This window comes from Onychomys torridus, chromosome 21 (genome assembly GCF_903995425.1).
Source record: "Onychomys torridus chromosome 21, mOncTor1.1, whole genome shotgun sequence".
NCBI classification, from domain to species: domain Eukaryota; kingdom Metazoa; phylum Chordata; class Mammalia; order Rodentia; family Cricetidae; genus Onychomys; species Onychomys torridus.
The window spans coordinates 20549236-20572777 of NC_050463.1; the positions used below are offsets into that span (position 1 = coordinate 20549236).

Below are 23542 nucleotides of genomic sequence, written 5' to 3' on the forward strand. Positions count from 1 at the left end.
TTCTTTTATAAGACTGCCTTGGTCATGGTGTCTCTTCACAGGAAGAGAATCGTGACTAAGACAGAGGTTGGTACCAGGGACTGGGGTAAGGCTGTGACAGGCCTGACCATGCTGTTTGTTGGGAGGCTTTGGGACTTTGGACTAGAAAAGAGATCGGATGCTTGAAGCAGGACTTAGTGAGCCATCCAAGTAGGAACACAGGAGACAGTGCTGAGGGCAATTTGAACTGTAGGGCGCCAGACAAAAAAGTTTCAGAGGGGAAGAATATTAGTATGTGGCCTAGAGACCATTCTTGTGATATTTTGGCAAAGAATGTGGTTGCTTTTTACCCTTGTCCTAAAAACCTGCCTGAGGCTAAATTGAAGAATTCTGGATTAATGGCATTGGCAGAGGAGATTTCAGGACAGCCTAGTTATTGACTGTAGCAAGTGGTCACTCTAATGCAGATGTACAATGAAAAGCAACGGGGGGGGGGGGGGGGGGCCTCAAGGAATAAATACAAAATAGACAGTTTGAGAAAACACCCCAGGAAATATAATGGAGTCCAGTGCTCAAGAGGATGTGAAGTTTAGAGAAAAGCCTGAGGCTAAATAGAATACAGGAAGTGGACCTCAGGGCAAGACCCTTCTCAGCCAAACTTCCAATTGATGAAAAGGAATTAAAGGAAGGCTTAAGCAGTGAGGAAAACTATCAACAACAGAAAGCTGATGAAAGTGTAACTGAACAGCAGGACCAAGTTCCAGCCCCATCAACTTGGCAGCTTTGGCCACACGGTTCTAGCTTTAGACTCAAGCACACAGGAAGGGGTGTAGAATCTCTCTGTGGCTAAGGAAAGCCGCTAGGAAGCCAGGCATGTGTGGGGTGCCCCTGCATGGAGGCCCAGAGAGGTCATTCATGAAGCTGTGGAGATGAAGCCTGGATTTCATTAGATACCCCAAGATGTTGGAGGTGCTAGAGTCCTGGGCTATCTGGCAGAGCGGGTATAGAGCCAGCCCACCAGAGAGTGTTGCAATCAACAGGACTTGAGGCCCTGAAGAGCACTTTGACATTAGACTTGGAGATGCAGGGTTTGGAGTTTGCCCTGATGGTTTGGGTTGGTTTTTTTTGTTTTGTTTTTTTTGTTTTTTTGTTGGTTTTTTTTTTTTTTTGGTCTTTTGTTTTGGTTTGGTTTTTGGTTTTTCAAGACAGGGTTTCTCTGTGTAGCTTTGCACCTTTCCTGGATCTCGTTCTGTAGACCAGGCTAGCCTCAAATTCACAGAGATCCGCCTGCCTCTGCCTCCTGAGTGCTGGGATTAAAGGTGTGTGCCGCCACCACCCGGCTGCCCTGATGTTTTTTGGACTTGCTTTGGCCGGGTATTTCGTCACTCTGCTCTCTTTCCTCCCTTTTGGAATAGTAATGTATATTCTGTGCCACTGAATGTTGGAAGTATGTGTGTGGGAGCCCACAGAGGTTTCCTAGTGAGATCTGAGCTTGCTTTTTACCAGCAGGACTGCATAAGAGGATGACTAGACCATGGGTCTGGGTACCAGGTGTTTGGAAGGGGATACACTTGGGTGTAGCTAGCAAGGGGGAGGTCTTTTGCCTCGCCTTATGGCATTGTTAATAAAAAGCCCTTTTGAATAAAGTTCTGGGCCGCTGGGTATTGACCCAGGTCCTCCCGAAGCAATCCTGTGTTTCTTTCTGTCTTTCCTCTCATTGGCTAGGCCTATCATTCTACCTGATATTTCTATTCCTCTCTCCTCCTCATAGGAACCCTTTAAAAGATGGGATCAGGCCTCCCACATATGTGATCTGCTTTTTTTTATTTTAGAGGAAGTTATAGTTAAGAGACTGCCATAAGTCTCAGAAAAGGCTTTGAACTTTGGACTTGTAAATAGTGTTGAGACTGTGATAGACTGTGGGGAACCTTTGAAGTTGGGCTGAATGTATTTTTGATTGATGATACTGATACAAGCTTATGGGGGCCAGGAAGTAGAATGTGGTGGTTTGAAAGAAAATGGCCCCCATAGGCTCATCTATTTGAATGCTTAGTCATCCGGGAGTGGCACTACTTGGGAAGGATTAGGAGACACAGCATGTACCCCAAGGGACAACGTGCCTACCTGACAGACACAGCCTTCCCCATCCCACTGGCAGCCACATCCTAAATCTGAGCACCAATATGGAAATACCAGGTAAAGAGAAACACTGCAAAAGGTACTCTCTCACTACAGGGAAGCGGCAAAAGAGACTAAGAAAACAAGTTTCTTCACCCATCCACCTCAAAAATACCAAGGAAAGCAAGAAAGGAGAAACGCTCTCCCTTCCCCCATGACCACCGATGGCCTTGGCAATCTCACCCCAGTCTATGGCCACACCACTTGTGCTGGAAATCAAACTGCCCTGTGTATGTGAGTTTATTCCAGCTCTTTTATTTATTTGTTTGTTTGTTTGTTCGGGACAGGGTTTCTCTGTGTAGCTTTACACCTTTCCTGGAACTCGCTTTGGAGACCAGGCTGGCCTCGAACTCACAGAGATCCGCCTGGCTCTGCCTCCCGAGTGCTGGGATTAAAGGCATGTGCCACCACCACCCGGCTTATTTTTGTTTTTTTAAAAACAGGTCTTACTACATAACTCAGGCTGGCCTTGAACTTGCAATCCTTGCCCCGCCCCCAAAGGCTATCCAAGTGCTGGACTCACAGGTGACATCGCCACGGCTTGGGTCTTTTGTTTTGTTTGGTTGATCTGCTTTTCAATCTGCTTACTAGCGTAAGGGCTCTGCCCTTAATTACGTCATCAGCCTGGGACCGCGGGCCAGCCTAAAAAGTGAGCGGGCCCTCTGTATTCTCCCCTTTGTCTTTCCGCTCTCTTCCCTCTGTGTGGTCTCTCTGTTTCTCTGGTCCTTTCTCTCTCTGTCTCTGTCTCTCTGTCTCTCTCCCTCTCTCTCTCCCAATAAAGCTCTAAAAGGTAACTACATTGCACTGACTCTTCTGTCCAGCACTCTCCGCCAGCAGCCAGCCACCAGTGCTGCCGCCTTAACCAATGGCTTGTGACTCCAGCACACTTGCTCCGTTGGCATGGTCGCTGCGGGCGGCCACCAGCCACGATCAGCACCAACAACTATGCCCCTGCCCTTGTTTTCTGTTGCTGTGATAAATATCACAACCAAAAAACAAGTTGGGGAGGAAAGGGTTTATTTCATCTTACAATTTACAGTCCATCACAGACAGAAGCCAGGAACTCAAGGCAGGAACCTGGAGGCAAGAACAGAAGCAGAGACCAGGAGAGAGCACTGCCTACCGGCTTGTTCAGCTGCATTTCTTACACCACGCAGGACCACCTGCCCAGGAATGGTACCGCCCACAGCAGGATAGGCCCTCCCACATCAATCCTGAATCAAGAAGACGCCCCATGGACATGCCCACAGGCCAGTCTGACAGGGGAAATTACTGAATTGAATTTCCCTCTTTCCAGACGACTCCAGTTTGGGTCAAACTTACAAAAGCCGATGAGCACAGACTCCCTTATCTTAATTATTATAATTTTTACAATGATCTCAATATCAGCAACACAAATTCTATCATGTCGTCATTCTTCAAGTGTCATTAATGGCTCTCCAACTTGTTGAACTTACATTTCAGTTTACAGCCCTAAAAATTATTAACAAGGCAAAGACCATCTGCTCACGTGAGTTATCTCTGTCAAACACTTACCATGTTAGAGACTGACACTGAGAAAAATACCTGAATATACGCTGTGAATATGTGTTACTACCACTGGTTAATAAAGAAGATGCTCTGGCCTATGGCAAGACAGGTTATAGCCAGGCAGGAAATCCAAGCAGAGACACAGGGAGAAGGGTGGAGTCAGGGAAGACCATCCAGCTGCTCAAGGAACAAGGAGTCAACAGACCAGTAACGCCACGTCCAAGTGGAGATACACAGATTAATAGAAATGGGTTAATTTAAGATGAAAGAGCTAGCAAGAAGCCTGAGCCATAGACCAAACAGTCTGTAATTAACATTAAGCCTCATTATTTTATAAGCTGCTGAGGGCTAGGTGGGACACAGGAAAACTTCTGACAAGTATATTTTTCAAATTAATGTAAAGTATTACTTTGCAAGGTGGGTTGGCACACATCTGTAATTCCAACACACGGGAATCTGAGGCAGGAGAATTACTCGAGCTGAAGGCCAGCCTAGGCTACACAGTGAGTACTTTGCCAGCCAAGGCTAAATGCCAGCCATAGACAACAGTCCCCCAAAGAAAAAGTCATAGTGCTTGATATTTTTGCAAATATATTCAATTTCTAACAAGAGACAAATATGTCCCCTTAACTGAGACATGACTGGTCTATGAAAAGTATACATTACTGTATGAGGATTTGATAAGCGCCTTGGTAAACCATTGACAACTAGCCATGTGTGTAATGGTACGCTTCATTTTCAAGTCAGCCAAATACAGCTAAACAGCTAGGCTTTACCTTTCAATGGTAACATCACATAAACACAGTGTTCCATGAAACAGCCAGGTTAGCTCATAAGTCAAACCATTCTAGAACTATTTCTCTCCAGACAACATCACATCAGTAAGCAGATGAGAATCTACACGTACTTCCTCTTTCATTAGAGAACGCTTCTTTATGAAAAACAAAAGGAGAGTGCAGTGTGGTGGCGCACGCCTTTAGTCCCAGCACTCGGGAGCCGGAGGCAGGCAGATCTCTGTGAGTTCGAGGCCAGCCTGGGCTACAGAGCAAGTTCCAGGACAGCCAGCTACACAGAAAAACCCTGTCTCCACAAACAAAACCAAAAAGGAAAGGGGAAGGGGATAGTAGCAAACACTTGTAATCCCAGCCGTTGGGAAGTGGAAGCAGGAAGATCTTTAGGCCTCACTGGCGGGCAGCCTAGCCTCCTTGGTAAACCTGAGGTCCTGGTGAGAGCCCCTGTCCCAGAAAACAAGGTATAGTGCTGTAGAGATGGCTCACTGGCAAGAGCACCTGAGCTCTGTTCCTAGCAGCCATGTCTAGTGTGTCCAACTGCCTCTAACTCCAGCCCAGAGAAGGAGGGTTTGAATCCCTTTTTTGACCTCTGCCATCACCCCCACACATGCTGCATACAACACCCCCCAACACACACACACAGACACACACACAGACACACACACACACACACACACACACACACACACACACACACACACACGAGAGAGAGAGAGAGAGAGAGAGAGAGAGAGAGAGAGAGAGAGAGAGAGAGAGAGAATCTGAAGAACAATATCCATACAATATCCATGGTTGACCTCTGGCATCCACACACACATGCACATGCACATGCACACACGTTAGCTATGACACACAATACATGTTTGTTTCTGACAGCCAGGCCTGATGTTCCAAATCCCAGCACTCGGGAGGCACAAGCATCAGTAGAGCAGCTCATTACATCCATGCAGCTGGGCCCTCCCACTCAGAGGCCCTATCTGCCCCCCAGCTGGGCCCTCCCACTCAGAGGCCCTATCTGCCCCCCAGCTGGGCCCTCCCACTCAGAGGCCATATCTGCCCCCCAGCTGGGCCCTCCCACTCAGAGGCCATATCTGCCCCCCAGCTGGGCCCTCCAGCTCAGAGGCCCTATCTGCCCCCGAGCTTGACTCGCATGTGCTGCTGCTGCTGGTGCTCTCCAGCGGCCTGAGCTACAGCAAGGCTGTCTGAAAGGAAAGAGTTAAATACATCCTGAGCACCAGCACCCCCACCCTCACAAACCCTAGATACCAGCATGAGAACTGCAGTCATCTCTCCCACGGAGACCTCTGGTCGGCCTGACACACTTTCGTTTCTCCCATGATGGCTGCTGCAGAACACTCACAAGGGGGCTCTGTTTAGCAACAGTCTATGTCAAAAGGGAAACCCCCCCAATCCTCAGCCTTGTGGTCCATGTGCAAGTTTGATACTGACTCCAAGCAAGTCATTTCTCCCCCAAAATCCTGAGCAGCCTGCTGCCATACACCCAATCTTTAATTCTAATTCTAATGAGATTTAAATAAAATTCTACCCTAATGGTCATTCTTAATCTCAAATTCTATGTAAGGTCAACTGTAACTGAAAAGAGATTATTATCTGCTAATGGCTTTTATTTCCTGTAAGAATAAAAATTGGAGCAGGTGCCAGGCGGTGATGGCGCACGCCTGTAATCCCAGCACTCGGGAGGCAGAGGCAGGTGGATGGATCTCTGTGAGTTCAAGGCCAGCCTGGGCTACAGACCTAGTCCAGGACAGGCTCCAAAGCTACAGAGAGAAACCCTGTCTCAAAACCAAAAAAAAAATTGAAGCAGGCTCTGTGGAAGTTTCCAGTTCTGGATGGCCCTTGTGTACCATTCTCCAGAGAGGGGAGAGAGAGGCATGGATGCTGACCTCTGAGATCTCGCATCTTAAGACATAGACCGAACAGAACTATTTAGGCAAGTTTTACATAAGGTGTAAGACTTTAACAGCTGTTCAGGAGACTCTCAAATCTGAAGTAAGACAGACGACTCTTCATTTGGAGTTGCCACACGGCATCCTTAGACAAAGACGTTTTCCACAGATGGTGGTTGTAGCCATTCTTCTGCAGGGCGACAGTGAGGACAGGGATGGTGGGTGATGTCCGCATGCTGGACAGGGGTGGCGGGTAATGCTGTCGGCATGCTGGTGCGCTAACCCGACAGCTGATCAGAGGAGCCCCAGAGACTCAACACCTGGGTCTTCAAAACTTACCCTGCTGCTGTCAGCAAACTTAGGCTGGGAGCAGTTTCTCTGCTCCCGCTAAGAAAGCAATGTGGCTCAACAGGTAAAGGTAGCTGTCACCCGTGAAGGGGAACAACCTAAGTTCGACCCATAGTCCCCCTATGTGGAATAATGAGTGTCTGACTCCCACAAGTCACCTCCATACAGACACACTGGCATGCACATGCCCACGGGCCCAGACACACAATAAATACATGTAAAAAAATAATTTTAATAATAATAACCCACAGCTGGGCATGCAGGTGGTGGTCATGAGAGCAATCCCACACTCGGGATGAGGACGCTTGACAGGAGTTCCAGGCCAGCTGGCTCTACGGAGTAAAAATGTCTTGAAGCAAACAAAACTCAAAAACGATTTTTTAAAAAAAATAAATAAATATAAAAACAAAAAGCACAGTTGGGCTGAAGGTACTCAGGAACCTGGATTCAATCCCAGTACTGGGGATGGGGGCAGGGGAGGGGAGACACCCTTGACGACAGCGAGTATGATGTCCTGCACAGCCAGAGGTAAACAATGAGGAAGACAGGGTCCCTAAACTAGGACGAGGTCCTTGAGCCCGGCTATAATGGACGTCTCCGTGAACGTTCATGCTTTGCAATGAGATGCTTGGAGAGCAAATATTCAGGTCCAAAACCAGTTACGAGAGAACACACTGGGACCACCCACCCCCAGGTATCTAAGGCAAGTTTTTTAAGGCACACTGAAGCCTAATTTCAAAGGCTGTGGTCCAGATCTCAGGGCTGGCGAGGTGGAAAGAACTGGCTCTTTTTAATCACGACTAGCTGTGCCACAGGCAGGGAAGAGAGGAATCGTTACATGTACCAGCCCTGTAATCAGCAGCTGTTAAACAGCCAGGCTTAGCGCATCTGAGATGGCGAGAAGCTAAGCACAGAAAGGACACATCCACAAACCAGGCTGGGAGGGTTATTTCCGGGTTTCTCCATGCAGCTGGCACTGTAACATTATCTTTCGGAATAATAATACAAAGTATATGCTGAGATAGCTTTAATTTTAGACCTACCCAACCGACTCGAATCTATATAAGAATTATGTGAGTGAGGTTGACAACTCAAAAAGCCTACCTACTCAAAGAGTGACTTCGGGGCTTTCATTGTGTCTGGTGTTTTCCTAGCACTAGCTGTGTGTAAGCCATTAATGCAGAATATCTGCAGGCAATATCTAAACGTGCAAATTATGAAGTGGGAGACTTAGGCAAGTTCGGAATTGTTTTGTGCTTTGGCCCCCTCATCTGTAAACAGGGATAATAACAGATGTACATATAGAGTCGCTGTGCGGATTAAACACATGAAAAGCAGCCCCACCATAAAAAGCTCAATCGCTGTTAGAACATGAACCACATATAAGCCCAAGCCATTTGTAAAACTGATGATGGGAGCCCCGGCACCACAAAGCAGAAAGAAGGCTACCTTTAGAAATGAGGTAAGCAGCGATGGGCACACCAGCCTCCTCCAACTGTGACTGCGCTGCCTTCCTCAAACTTAGAAATGTTCTGTCTACTACAGACGAATTAAGAAGGACGGCTCATCGATCACAGGATGTTCATTTAAAGAGCATGCAGCATTTGCTACATGTACAAAAACCTTTACACGTACACATTAAAATAAACAATAACTGTTGGCATAACGATAAATCTTTGTGCTTTATAATACATGCAACATAAAATCTATTATTAAAGGACCCACGCCACAGCATCTGAGTGAAGGGTCCTGCCTCTGTCCTGCTTCTGCGCCCCTGAAAATGCACCGGACACAGATGCTCGCTGCTCATGCCCCACCCTACTCTGCTCAGACCAAGCCCAGGTCTCACTGTCTCTCCCATTCCCAGTGGAGCCAGAGGGAACAAAGCATGGCTTCTGAGCCACACCGGGAGGCTTGCAGCAAGTGAACACTGGAGTTTACCACTCCAGAGGGCTCGAGAATACCAAAGTCAGGCTGTCCCCCGTGTTCCATTCAGGAGGGAGGAAATTCTGGGCACTTGATGCTGTCTCTGAGAACAAAAAATCAATATTCACCAAATTACCCCTATTGCTGCCAAAGAACAACGGGGCTTCGGCAATTTTCTCCTTTTAACGCAGGAGCGGAGAGGGCTGGACTTCAACACCAGCTAAATGTCAAGACCACTCTACCGAGCCCTTGTTCTCCATCAGCATGTGGGCTGCTTAGAAAGGGGAGCCATAGAAGAGAAAGTGTGACTCTGTACTCCTCCTCCATCTCAGCCCGGAAAACACAGGGAGAAAAGGCACAGACGTCTCTTCAACATCATTCAAAGCATCATCACTAGGTAAGGCCCTTGCATAAGTGTCTTGATAATTATATTCCAATACACTCTCTCAGGCCTTATGGAAGATGAAAAACACCGTTTTTTTCCATTCCAAGCAATCTGTTAAAGAAAACCAGCATCACTGGTAAACAGATTCCAAGCTATCAGAAGGGTAAATTAAAAATACACTTGTGTGTTTTGGATACATTCGTTAAACCATTTGTCAGACTCCTGTTCTAGCAAGAACCTATGACTGGCCCCACCACTTCTCCAGCTCAAAATGAGTCTTTATAGTCCAGCCTTTTCCAGTTAAATAATTGCCGCCTATTGCTTTTTAGTATGTATTAGTTATGTACATCTTTAAGAAAATGTCAGCTGGGCATGGTGATGCACGTCTGTAATCCCCCTACCTGGAGGGTAGAGGCAGGAAGGTTAGGACTTGAAAGCTAGGCTCAGCTACATGGTAATCTAAAGACCATCTTGAGCTATAAGAGACTTTATCTCAAAAAAAAAAAAAAAAATATGCACAGGTAAAAAATAATGTATAACAATACCATAATGAAAACTATGATTACGTGGAATTAATATATGCTAATAAAAACTGAAATATAATAATCTCCCTATGTGCTTTCATGTTCTATTCTTTGGGCAAAATTATTACCATACATACCTAGTGTTCTTTCCGGAATAGCCTGAGTGGTGAAAAGATTTTCAGATTACCTGGCCTGATCATATTCTCTAGCAGAGGACTTAAGTCACAGAGAGCACATTAACTCCCAGACAGAACTAAAACAGGATGCTCGGCATTTATGGAATCATTTGCGAATAATGGATTCCCAGTACCTTCATCATCCACTTGCTATTCTGAAAGCTGTCCTGTGCCTAGGCATGGAAAAAGGCCCCTCGAGCTGGTGTAGGTAGGGGGAGGACCAGGTCAGAGCTTTAGCAAAGACTATAAGCCTTCCCACAGAAATGCAGACTGAGATGGGGGGGGGGGGGGGAGTAGTTATATAACAGCTATTACTTTTCTATTAGGTTGTTACTGTCATGATCAGCAGGGAGCTGAATTAAAAAAAGACTCTGAACTCAACTGAGGGAACGGGTTTAAGTGGACAGCAATCCCAACTCCTTCCACAGCCGTCACTCAGGACTCCAGCTGCCCTCTGCACACGACTGGACTTCACCAGCTCCCTCTACCTGAGGTGTCCCAAACTGACGAAAGTGAGGAACCATGCCAACCCTAACGTTTTACTGATCCCAAGAGTCAGAATCTACTTGTCTTTTGTTTTGTGTTTTAATTTAACGGTACTATTATTATTACGTGTATTTATTTTATTTGTGAGGAGAGGGAGTGTCATGCACACGCTATGGTACATGTATGAGGAGAGCGAACAACTTGTAGGAATTGATTCTCTCCTTTCACGGTGTGGGCTCCAGGAACTGAACAAGGGCTGACAAGCTTGACAGCATGTCCTTTACCCACACCATCTCACCAGCCCATTTTTTTCTTGTTGTTGAGGGTCCCATATAGATCAGGTTGGCCTTGGTTCCCTATGTAACCAAGGATCACCCTGAACTTCTGATTCTCCTGCTCCCACTTCCACAGTGCTAGGGATCAAACCCAGGGTTTACTGCATGCTAGACACAGTCTCCCAACCGAGCTACAGCCCCAGACCCAGAAGCTACCTGTCTCTGGAGTTCAAACATTTTATTATATTGCTAAGATGTACTTACTACAGACTACACTGAAAAAACATAGCTCAATGGCATCTTTTTTTTTTTTTTTTAATTTCTTCTTTTTTGTAGACAATGTCTCTCTACGTAGCCCTGGCTGTCCTAGAACTTACTGTGTAGACCAGGCTGGCCTCGAACTCACAGAGGTCCACCTGCCTCTGCCTTCTGAGTACTGGGATTAAAGGTATGTGCCACCACACCCAGCTCTGAGTCTATCAAGAATTCCTATCAGTAAATCAAGAAGGACCACAGCCCCAGGAATAGTTCTCCAGATTACAAAGCAAGGGCTGGATCCCACCAGTACACAGAGCAAAGGTTGTGAGCCCAGCTCGGCAAGCGGTGGATCACTTGCCTAGCGCATGCAGTTTCAATTTCTAACAAAAACACATCTGTTATAGTTTTAAAGTGAGCAAATGCACGGAGCTGATGCCAGTAACAGGGTCATAAAGAACGAGGTTTTCATCCCAGAGATACGCACAAGAAAATAAAAAGCCATATATCCTACAAGGGCTAGCATCATGGGTCTGCAAACTAAACCCTATGTTCACGTGTTCTAGCCCTTGCATTCAATCTCACCACTGCATCGATTGCAGGAATCTGAAGACAAGCCCAGCATTTCCCAAAGAGTATCTGCTAGTCAGACACTGTTGTGTATGATGCTAACAGACAACTCAGGTAAATTGTTAGGAATGGATGAGGCAATGAAAAGACACCTCATCCCGCTCACGACTTCTGTACGCTAATAATCCTATCAATTCCAAGATCAAATCCTAGTATAAAGCTTGCAGGCTGCTAACTAAGCTGAGCAAGATCTTGAAGAGAGTTTGAAGGGCTTCCAAGAAGGCTTTGGTCACAGTGTTACCAGGCACATTAGGGCAACTTCCGAATGGTCTCACCTGATGTGTGTGGCGGGCAGGGACTCATACTGGCGAGACAGAAAGAGCTCCCTATGCTTCAACTGATGCTTCTGCTTCTCAGTGAGGTCAACCTCAACGGTCATCTCGGTTTCTTCCTCTGTTTCCTCTACACAAACAAAATCCAAAGAATCCATCGTTACAACTCAGGTTGCCTCTTGGGATACCAAAGCAGAATGAACCAACAGGTCAGATCAGTATTTCATTTGATCATTTCTTCACACTGATCACTTTCAAACTTCACATTCAACTTTTCATTGCAATCCCAACTCTGAAGTTCTCGGGGCTGCCAAAGAAGATAGAATATCAACGTTAACATGACAGAACCAGACACGGTGGTACACACTTGTGATCCCAGCACTCTGGAGGCTGAGGCAGGAGGATCACCAATTCAAAGCCCATCTGGATGAGATAGTTCAAGGTGAACAAGTACTACTCAGTGAGAGCTGTCTTAAAATAACTAAGAAGCGAGCAGTGGCCGGAGAGTTGGCTCGGTGGTTAAAAACACTTGCTGTACACTCATGGAGCAGGCTTAGGATCCCAACACCCACATAACAAGCCGGTGTCCTTACAAACACCTGGAGCCCCACCTCTGAGAACAAAGATAGGGGACTTCTGGAGCTTGCTGCCGCACAGCCTAGCAGAGAAAACCCAACCCTAGGTTCAGGATAGACCCTGCCTCAAAAGAATAGCTAGAGAATAACAGAAGAGGACACCCAACACCCTCTTCTAGCCTTTAGGCAGACACACCTAAAAACACACATGCGGGGCTGGGGGTTTAGCTCAGTGGTAGAGCGCTTGCCTAGCAAGCGCAAGGCCCTGGGTTCGATCCTCAGCTCAAAACACACACACACACACACACACACACACACACACACACACACACACACAAATAAGTTTCTTTAAAATATTAAGTAACATTAAAAGTAAGTGACTGTAAAAATGGCCGCTAAGGTGGGAACGGCAGTCAAATAAGCCTGAGATCTCAACACTAGGGAGGCTGAGGCAGAAAGAGAGTTCTAAGCTAGCCAGGGGCCGATCTCAAACTTCCTTAATTAAAATAAAATATAAATGGAGGTGTGTGTGGTGGCGCACGCCTTTAATCCCAGCCCTCGGGGAGCAGAGGCAGGCGGATCTCTGTGAGTTCCAGGCCAGCCTGGGCTACAGAGTGAGATCCAGGCCAGCAATGACTACACAGTGAGACCCTATCTCAAAAAACAAGAAAGAAACAGAGACCAGAGAGAGACAGAGAGAGAGAGAGAGAGAGAGAGAGAGAAAGAGACCAGGTAGCAAAACTTCCAATTGAGTAACACAAATAATAAATCAACTAAAAGATTAGAATTGAGGATGCTTAGAAATTAGAACCTGAGGCAGGAAATGAGTAATTGAAAACAAACAAGCAAACGAAACACTGAGACATATTTTACAGCCCAGGCAGGGAGCTAGGAGTGCTGAGCACACAGGAAACCCCGAGCCTGAGTACCCGGACGCATAAGCCCCCGAGTGGAGGTGGACGCTGGGACCCCAGCACTCAGGAGAGGAAGGCGAAAGGATCAGAAAGGTCATCCTGGGCTAGAATAGTCCACGGGCAGCATGGGATCTAAGAGAACTGTCTCAAAACAGATAAACTGTGTGGGCCCAGTCCTGGAGGGTCTTAGACCCTCCTCTGTGTATACAGGGATCAGCTCGTAATACTACTTACCACCCTCTTTGTCTTGTATGAATACTGTAAGCCAAGTCGTTTTGGGAGGGGAAGAAACATACTTATGATACCAGACACTGAGGATATGTCAACCTGGGCTTTATAGAGTCTAGACCCTGTTTCCGAAGCAAAAACAGAAACCTACAAAGACCAACATGGCAGAAAAGGGTTTGGAAAAAAGTCCCGGAAAGAAAAAGGAAAATGGCCATCTTTTCCATCTTTCCCCTCTGCAGCAGGCACGGGAGCAGGCGCCGCTGGAAACCCCTCCCTCCCGGGAGGTAACTAGCCTCCAGTGCCTTCCACACACTTCGCGTGTTTAAAAGCGGCAACCTCAGAAACTGGAATAGAATTGAAGCGCCCTGTTCCTGGGGAGCATTGTGTTAAGACGGTGGTGCAGTGTGCCACCCAAGAGGAAAGAGCAAATTCCAATCAATTCTCCAGCCTGAGAGCAAAGAGGGCTTTACATCCACTCAACCAGCATTGATCAGGAGTGAGGCAGGTGCTCCTCAGTGAGCAGGATGACTGAGAAATGAGCCCCAGCCTTGGCCACTGAGAAGCAGGGCCGGAGGCCACGGGCAAAAAAAAAAAAAAAAAAAAAACAACGAAGCAAGGTTCTCCGTGGTGTTCCGTTTTGATTTTTGAGGCGCTCTAGCCAGGTAGCAGAAGCTAGCCTCGAACTCGCTGCCTTAGTTACTTTCCCACTGCTGTGATGGCAACTGAAGAAGAAAGGGCCCATTTCACCCACACTTCCGGTGACATCGCGAGGCAAGTCAGGGCAGGAAGCTAGAGACAGAAACTGAAGCAGAAGACATCAACGGGAGCTGCTGACTGGCTTGCTCCGGATGGTCTGCTCAGCCTGCTTTCTTATAGAACCCAGGACCATTTGCCCAGGGGCAGCACCACCCGCACGGGTTGTACCTCCCACATCCATCATTAATTAAGGAAATGCCTGACAGACTGGCCCACAAGCTGGCCCTTTCTCAACGAGAGCCTCTTCCCTAACAGCACCCGCTTCTGGCCTTCCTCTCCTGATGACCGAGATTGTGGCGTGTGCTATCACACCCGGCCACATGATCTTTCTGACATTACTTTTTAACAGCTAAAGAGATAGGGACACCAATATCATTTACATGCCTAATTCTGATTAACTTGAGCTACACTACTTTTCTGGAGCAGACTGTGCGGCTATGGTGAGTATGGGGAGTGCAGCAGGATGGGAAGAGCGCTGCCACCGCTGCCACCGCTGCCACCGCTGCCACCGCTGCGGCTCCTGACGCAGAGTGAGCGAGGTGCCACACAGACAGCAGCAGATCCAACTGTCACGAGCCTTATCTCGGGGCCCAGGACTAACGGAGGCATTTTATCAAACACAATTCCGCACAATTCTGTTTTTAATTCCAAGAGGGCCTGCCGTCTCTGATTCAGATCTTAACATTCTGCACTGAAAAACAAGCCTGGAAAACCGATTGGTTTTAAAAGCCTCATCTGGGAGCAGGCAAGTTATGTTATCCCAGCAGGTAAAGGCACCTGCGAGAAGCTTGATGACCTGAGTTCTAACCCCAGGGCCCCAACTCTCTATGTAGACCAGGCTGGCCTCCAACTCAGGAAGATCTGCCTGCCTCTGCCTTCCAAGTGTGTGTGTGTACGTATGCATGTATGTATGTGTGTGCGCATGTTTGTATGTATGTATGTGTGTGTGTGTGTGTGTGTGTGTGTTTGCATATATGTATGTATGTATGTTTCTAGCAGAAGTTGGCCTGGAATTCACTATACAGTCCAGGCTGGTCTTGAACTCGCAGACATCCTCCTGCCTCTGCCTCCCGAGTGCTGGGATTAAAGGTGTGCGCCATGACTCCCGGCTTGGTTTTCTTTCTCTCTCCCCCGTCCCCTCTCTCTTCCTGCGGCATGTCTTTCTGTACACTGTGAATATGTGTTGCTACCATTGGTTAGTAAAGAAGCTGCTTTGGCCTATGGCAAGGCAGAACAGAGCCAGGCAGGAAGTCCAAGCAGAGACACAGGAAGGAGAAAGGTGGATTGGAGGAAAGGCCGCGAGCCGCTGCCAGGAGAAGCAAGATGTGAGAGAACAGGTAATGCCGGGAAGCCACGTGGCAAAACAGGTTAATAGGAACGGCTTGAGTTAAGTTGTCAGAGCCTGAGCCATAGGCCACACAGTTTGTAATTAATACAAGCCTCTGTGTGTTCATTAGGGACTGAACAGCTGTGGGACCAGGAGGGACGGAAACTTCCTCTATTTATTATTTGTTGGTTCATTCATTCATTCATTCATTCTTTTCTCTTTTTTCTTTGTGTATGTGAGGGCCTAGAGAGATGGTTCAGTGGTGACAAGCACTGCCTGCTCTTCCAGAAGACCTAGGCTTGATTCTCAGCACCCATGTGGTGTTTCACATCTCACAATCATCTCTAATGTCAGTTCCGGGAGATCTAAGGCAATGCCCTCTTCTGGACTCCCCGGGCAACAAGCACGCCCAGGCATACGTGAGCAAAACACTCATACTCTTTCCACTGTGGGATCCGGGGATCAAGCTCAGGGTATCAGCCTGCTTGTGTGGCAAATGTTTTTCCCACTGAGCAATCTTGCCCCTATTAAATCTTGCTGTCTTATACAGCTCATGGTACAGGTTGAAAAGTACTAAAGCTATAAAATACAATGAAGCCAAAGAGGAAAATCACCACAGAAACATCGAAGCATACCCTGCAATCCCAACCCACACAACAGACAGGAGGAGGGACATGCAAGTTCAAGGCCAGCCTGGTCTACATACTGAGTTTGAAACTAACCTGGGAAACACAGTAAGACACTGTCTCAAAAACACAAGGAAGCAGCAATGATAATAATACATTTAACAAATGACAAGACTTGTACCCCCCCCAAAAAAAAAACAAAGACAGTGCCGAAGACCAAACCAACTGAAAAACAACCCATGTTCACTGTTGTGTTGGAAGAGCTCACATTTGAACCGGCGGTGGGTTCCCAGGTTGATCTACACATGAGAGCCATTCTAATTCTGCCTTTCTCATTAAAATTGGCACAGATCTGATCATTCATACAGGTACTTAAGGATCTATAGTAGCCAAAATAAATCTCGAGTAAGAAAAAACTTAAGGTACATCTCAACCCTACAGTGTTGGGGACTGTAGAACCAGTGTGGACACGTGGGAGAACCGAGGACAGCCAACAGTGTCCGAACATGCCATGGATTGATTTTCAGCAAGGCAACCTGGACCTGTCCTCAGAGGGAAAACAGACCAGACTTCCTTTAGCAACTGGTGCTGAGACAACTAGCTACCCATAGGTAAGAACGAACCATGTGCCACACTGCAAACCAGACACCAAAATGAACTCAAAATATACCAAAAGGCTAAACGTAAGAGCTGAGATTCAAAACAGGTTGCTCTGTGACCTTTTAGACCAGGAAGTGGTATCTTAGCTACTATATGCAAAAGCATAAACAGGAAAAACAAGTAGTTAAATTGGACCTCATAGTAAAATTGTGTGCTAAATAGATAGGAAGGAAAGGCAGAAAAACAGAGAGAAAAAATCTGGAGCCACAGACAGGCAGATGCCTAAAGCTTGCCAGACAGCAGTCTACCCATGAGCACCACCTTCAGGGAGACCAAAAATAGGTATTGTGATGGTTTGAAAAAGAATGGCCCCGGCAGGCTCATATATTTGAATACTTAGGGAGTGGCACTATTTGTGGGAGTAGTTGTGGCCTTGTTGGAGGAAGTGAGGCACTGGGGGTGGGATTTGAGGATCCAAAAGCCCAAGCCAGGGCTAGCAGCTTTCTCTCTCTTCCTGCTGCCTGGGGATCCGGATATAGAACTCTTAGTTACTTCTCCAGCACCATGTCTGCCTGCAGGCCACCATGCTTTCCACTAGGATGACAAGAAACTAAACCTCTGAAACTGTAAGCCAGCCCAAATTAAATGTTTATAAGAGTTGTTGCCGGGCAGTGGTGGCGTACGTCTGTAACCCCAGCACTCAGGAGGCAGAGGCAGGTGGATCTCTGTGAGTTTGAGGCCAGCCTGGTCTACAAAGCGAGTTCCAGGACAGCCTCCAAAGCTACAGAGAAACCCTGTCTCAGAAAACCAAAATTTAAAAAAAGAAAGCGTTGTTGTGGTCATGGTGTCTCTTCACAGTAATAGAACACTGACTAAGACAATAATTTAGGAAGACACCAGCATAACATCTGGCCTCCACACACTTGCATGCTGTTCACTTATATAAACACACCACACACACACACACACACACACACACACACACACACACACACACGTGCATATATCATGCATACAAAAAAAATTTTTTTAAAGCATCATTATTAAATTGGGGGTTTTCTTTTTTTCTTTTCTTTTCTTTTTTTTTTTTTTTTGAGACCAGGTCTCATGTACCCCAGGCTAGCACTGATCTCTCTACACTGCTGAGGATGGACTAAAATCCTTCTGATCCTCCTGCCCCTACCTCCTGATTTCTGGTATTGCAGGCATGAGCAACTTGGTCACACCCAGAGCTTTATGCATGCTAGATAAGCACCAGCTGAGCCACCTCCCCAGACCCTTAATATTTTCTAAGCCTAATTTTAATGCATTTTTCTGACAGACCTTCCCAGATGCTCTCCAGCTCTGTAGTCCAATGACTTGCTTACACTTTGAAGTCCTATTGAAGACTGAAAGCTTTTGTTAATGGGGGTTATAGCTATCAAGGTTTACTGTAAAAAGCAGACACTTTTTAAAGACTTATTTTTCATTATGGGTATGGAAGGATGTGCACTGAAATGCAGGTGCCCCAGAGTACAAGTGCCTGTGGAGGCCAGGAGAGGGCGCTGGATCCTCTGGAGCTGGAGTTACGGCAGTTGTGAGCTGCCCCGTGTGGATGCTGGGAACTCAACTCAGGTCCCCTGCAAGAGCAATATGAGCTATCTCTCAGCCTCTAAAAGCAGAATTTACATATTTTTTAAACTTAAAAAAAAAAGGTATGTGTATCCGTGGAGTGGGTATGTACACAAGAGTACAGATATACCTGAAAAATCAGAGGTGTTGGGTCCCCTGGAGCTAGATTACAGATACTTACAAGCTGTCTGACATGGGTCCTCTGCAAGAACAGTATGTATTCTTAACCTCTGAGCCATCTCTCCAGACCCAGAATTTTTTGTTTTTCCAGACAGGGTTGTATAGTCTTGACTTTCCTTGAACTCAGAGATCTGCCTGCCTCTGCCTCCCGAATTGAGATTAACGGCTTTCATCACCATGTTCTGCCAGCAAATTTTTAAACAAACCACAAGCACACATCCCATTATCGGGAGAATGAAGCCCTCGCATGCCATCCAGTCTATGCAGAACTCCGTGGCACACGCATGGGAGAACTGGCAAGCAGTTGGACGCCAGCTGAGTGTCACTTGGACGTTTCTCTGACCTCACAGAGGTCACCAAGAGGAGTAGGGAATGACTGACCCATGCACAGGAAGTCAACCAAGAAAACCCTCCGCTGGAGCACGGGTATGTTTGATTTTCCAGCTTTAAGAAGTCTGTCTCCAAAATGTTCCTTCCACACAGTGAGCTACAATGACTCATCAGCTGTTCTACAGCCAGTTAGGATCCCATCAAAAATTTAAGCTATTTCTGCTTTACATTTATTCAAAGAACACTGCATCTGGCAAAGGCTACCCAATCCTATAATAAATCAAAGTCCATCTGGAATTCTGGAGCCTTAGCATGCCACTGTGCAACTTTCCACTTGCTATAAACTGTGAAACTTAAGAAACAAAATAAAAGAATCAGAAGCGTCTTCACTGGGGTTTCTACTGCTATGATAGAACACCCTGACTAAAAAGCCGTGAAAGGAAAAGAGTGTACTTCAGTTTACAAGGCTCAGGTCAGAGCACGTCACTAAGGGAAGTCAGGACAGGAACTCACACAGGGCAGAAACCTCCAGGCAAGAACTGAAGCCGAGGCCATGGAGGCGTGCTGCTCACTGGCTTGCTCTCCATGGCTTGTTCAGCCCTCTTTCTTTCTTTTTCTTTTCTTTTTTCTCAAGACAGGGTTTCTCTGTGTAGCTTTGGAGCCTGTCCTGGAACTCACTCTGTAGACCAGGCTGGCCTTGAACTCACAGAGATCCCCCTGCTTCTGCCTCCCGAGTGCTGGGATTAAAGGTGTGCGCCACCACCGCCCGGCTCTGCTTTCTTACACTACCCAGGACCTCCAGCCCAGGGGTGGCACTGCCCACAGAGGGCTGGGCCCTCTGTCATCAGTCACTAATCAAGAAAATGCCACACAGGCCGATTTACCAAAGCCTCTTCTCAATCATGGCTCTCTTGTCTCAGACGACTCTAGGTTGTGTCAAGATGATGAAAGCTAACCAGCACCATCTCCTCCTCCTCCTCCTCCTCCCAGCTCACTACCAGCACTGTCCTCCCAGAGCATCCTGTTGCACTACCAACACTGTCTTCCCTGAGCACAGCTGAACATTTCTTCCCAGAACAAAACCAGGAAAAAAGTCTAGGCATGTGTCTTAGTGTTCTGTTGCTGTGAAGAGACACCACCGCAATTCCTATAAAGGAAAACATTTAACTGGGGCTGGCTTACAGTCCAGAGCTTTAGTCCATTATCATGGCAGGAAGCATGGCAGCGTGCAGGGAGATGGCGCTGGAGAGGAAGCTGAGAGTTCTCCATGTGGATCCACAGGCAGCAGTCAGAGAACTGTCTATACACTGGGCCTAGCTTGAGCATATATGAGACCTCCAAGCCCGCCCCCACGGTGGCACACTTCCTCCAACAAGGCCATACCTCCTCATAGTGCCACTCCCTGTGGGCCAAGCACTCAAACACACGGGTCTGTGGGGGCCATACCTACCCAAACCACCACCACAGCATGGTTCCACGTGCCTGTAACCCACCCCTCTAGAGGCAGGGGCAGGAAAGATTTCTGTGAGTTCAAGACGAGCCATAGTGAATTCCGGGGTAGTCAGGACTACAATTTCCAGTACCCCACTCCACAAAGTTGTCCTGACCGCCACACACAAACCATGGCGCGCGCGCGCACACACACACACACACACACACACACACACACAATAAATGAATGAATGAATGAATGAATGAATGAACAAATAAATAAATAAATAAATGTTTAAAGAAAGAGCTTAGAATGGGAAGGGGGGTTCCTTAACCAAGGGAAAAAGAGGGTAATACAGAAAGGGGAAGCAGAATAAAGGACACTAGGAAGCTTAAAAAACCTATTCTTTCATAAGCTTCCTTAGCAATATCTAAATTGTGTGTGTGTGCGTGGACACACATATATAGTTTTATTATCACAGGATGAAAATACTCCCACAGAAGCCATAGATGAACAAAAATCCCAGTGACCAAAAAGGGATACCTCACTTTGTTAATTAGGGGAGTCCAAGAGACCCGCCCCCCCCTCCCAAAAAATACAGGCTATCGCTGCCGCCCTTGGTTGCCTCCCAGATCTTGAAAGTGAGACCCTATGGCTGAAGACACCACACACTCTCTCACAGGATCTGGAAGAATCTAGCTGCTATGACTTTGAAGCCTCCTGGGGTGGGGGAGGTAGCTCCCATGGTATTGGAAGATTCTATCCAAACTGCCAAGGGGGAAAAGCAGCCAATGTCCATCCTCAGCTGGAGAGCTTTCAAGCCACAGCAACGACTGGCCTCATCAGATATCCCCACGAGTAGCCAACAGCTATCTAGCTGGACCTAAGGCCTCTCAGAATGAGGAAACTCATGCCTGGTACAGTAAACCTAGCCAAGAACCCATGGCTGGAGAGGGCACAGACCCTAGCTAGAGGAGAACTCACTACAGCTATTTTCCTGGAACAATACAGCTCCGGACTATATCCTAAACACTTCTGCTGATACCCACCCATACGTGGGTCTCTCATCCCTCGGTGGGGTTTCATTCTGCAGCAGACAGAGGCTATGACAGAGATCCACACACAATGAGTAACAACCCAGTCTCTACACCTACAGCTCGGGGACACTGCAGAAGAAGGATTAGGAACTAAGTGCTGGAGACCTGGACGGCCGCTGCAGACAGTGTCTTCTAGGGACACGGATACTGCACCCGTGACCTCTCAACAGCATGGGCGCCCTGCACAAGCCCACACCAGTCTACAGCACAATGTGGATGGGGAAAGTTTGGTTGCTGTTGTTTTGTCTGTCTGTCTGTTTGTTTGCGGAGACAGAGTCTCTCTGTGTAACAGCCATGGCTATCCTGTCACTCTGTAGACCAGGCTGGCCTCAAACTCACAGAGCTCCTCCTGCCTCTGCCTCTCAAACGCTGGGATTAAAGGCGTGTGTTTTAAGAAAGCCCCATCCCTGGATGAAGAGCTACAGGAAATCAGTGGCTGCTGAGGCAGAAACAGTTCTTTCCAAGGAGAACCCTCTGATAGTTTTTCCCAATCCTAAGAAGTCAGCCCTAAACACATGTACATATGGGCAACACAAATTGGACTCAGTAGGGTGTGTGTGTGTGTGTGTGTGTGTGTGTGTGTGTGTGTGTGTGTGTGTATAAGGTCATGAATTTGAGAGGGAGTTGGGAAAGAGGGAGGGGTGAAAATGATGTAAATAGTATAATTGTGTATGAAATTCTCCATAAACATCAATTTAAATTTAAAAAAAAAAAACTTCCTGTTTTGATAAAAAGCTCTTCAGAGTTGCCAGTCACCATTCAGATAAAAACTAAACTTGAGTGGTTATAAATGTGAGCATCAACGATGCCAAGTGTTTCCATGGAAACCATGGCCTCCCTTCTACCTTCCCTCAAAAACATCATACAGCAAAGTTTACCTGCCTGTGGCTATATCACTCTGGGTTCCAGGCAAGAGCTTGGAACACATTTTCTGGAGCAGCAGGGGCTAGAACACACAGAGGGGAGCCCCTGAAGCAAGATGGAAAATGCCAGAATAGCTCCAAGAGCAGCAGAGGTTTCCCCATGTCCCTGTGTGCAAGGCCACCTGGAAGGAAAGAGGAAGGAAGCAGACCCCTGCCCTTCCTGAAAGGAGACAAGTTCTGGGTAGGAGGGCCTGGGTCCTATCTGGGCTGACAAAGTCCTGTGTTTACTGCCCCATCTCAGTCACCTCATTTATACAACCTCCATCCCATGCAAGTTGAGGGCAGCTAGCACCTTACTCAGCCTTCACACAACCCAGCTGCAGTAGCACGGTCTGGCCTACTTGATGCTACCTTAAGGACGAAGGTTCAAAAGCCCGCAGAGCATGGTGGTGCACATCTATAACCCCAGCATTCTGGGAAGCAGAGGCAGGAGGATCTCCGTGAATTTGAGGCCAGCCTAGTTTACAAAGTGAGTTCCAGGAGAGCCAAGACTACATACAGAGGTCCTGTCAAAGAAAGAAAGAAAGAAAGGAGGGAGGGAGGGAGGGAGGGAGGGAGGGAGGAAGGAAGGAAGGAAGGAAGGAAGGAAGGAAGGAAGGTCTCTAACTTACTATGAATGGTTGTCATGTAACACGTACACCTGTGAAAATAAACTAAGTTATAATATAACACACTTTCCCCATCCACTGCATTTCATACATCAATTTAAATTTTTACAATGCATCTGCTTCGGCTTCTGGACAGATGGAAGTAACAGAGACCATCTGACTATCAGAGACAAAATAATTAGTGAATGGACACAACAGACATAAAGCACCACTTCTCTCAACACGGGGCCACTAGACATGGGAGGACAAGGAATGAAGGGGGATCCCTGGGACACAGGAAATGAACCAGGTAAACCTGACGCTGGCTCGCCACCTTCAGGGTCTTACAGAAGACGTGGGGGAGGGGTGTGGGAGAGATGACTGGAGGTTAAGAGCACTGGCTGCTCTTCCAGACGACCTGGTTCCAGTCCCAGTACCCACACTCAGCTCACAACCATCTGCAACTCCAGACCCAGAGGATCCTGCACCCCCTTCTGGTCTCCACTGCATGCACATGTTGTAAAAACATATGTGCAGGCAGAACACCCATGAATATAAAATTAAAGACCACAAAGAGGGAAGAGAGGCAGGACCTGGTGGACAGACAGAATGCCCCCAAAAGAGGGAAACAAGTCAGAAACCGCTCCAGAAAGGAGGGGCCCTGGAGGCCTTCTGTAGAAAGCCCTCCAGGAGC

General features: G+C 47.2%; 1 protein-coding gene across 6 annotated transcripts in view; it reads right to left on the reverse strand.

Moving 5' to 3' along the window:
* The window catches only part of Mta3 (metastasis associated 1 family member 3), a 126296-nt gene that overhangs the window by 81826 nt on the left and 20928 nt on the right, over window positions 1-23542 (reverse strand). For all 6 annotated transcript variants that reach the window (XM_036170405.1, XM_036170403.1, XM_036170404.1 and 3 more), the window contains exon 4: window positions 11666-11792. In XM_036170405.1, the coding sequence (XP_036026298.1) occupies window positions 11666-11792 (127 nt within the window). The remainder of the gene's footprint in view (window positions 1-11665; window positions 11793-23542) is intronic.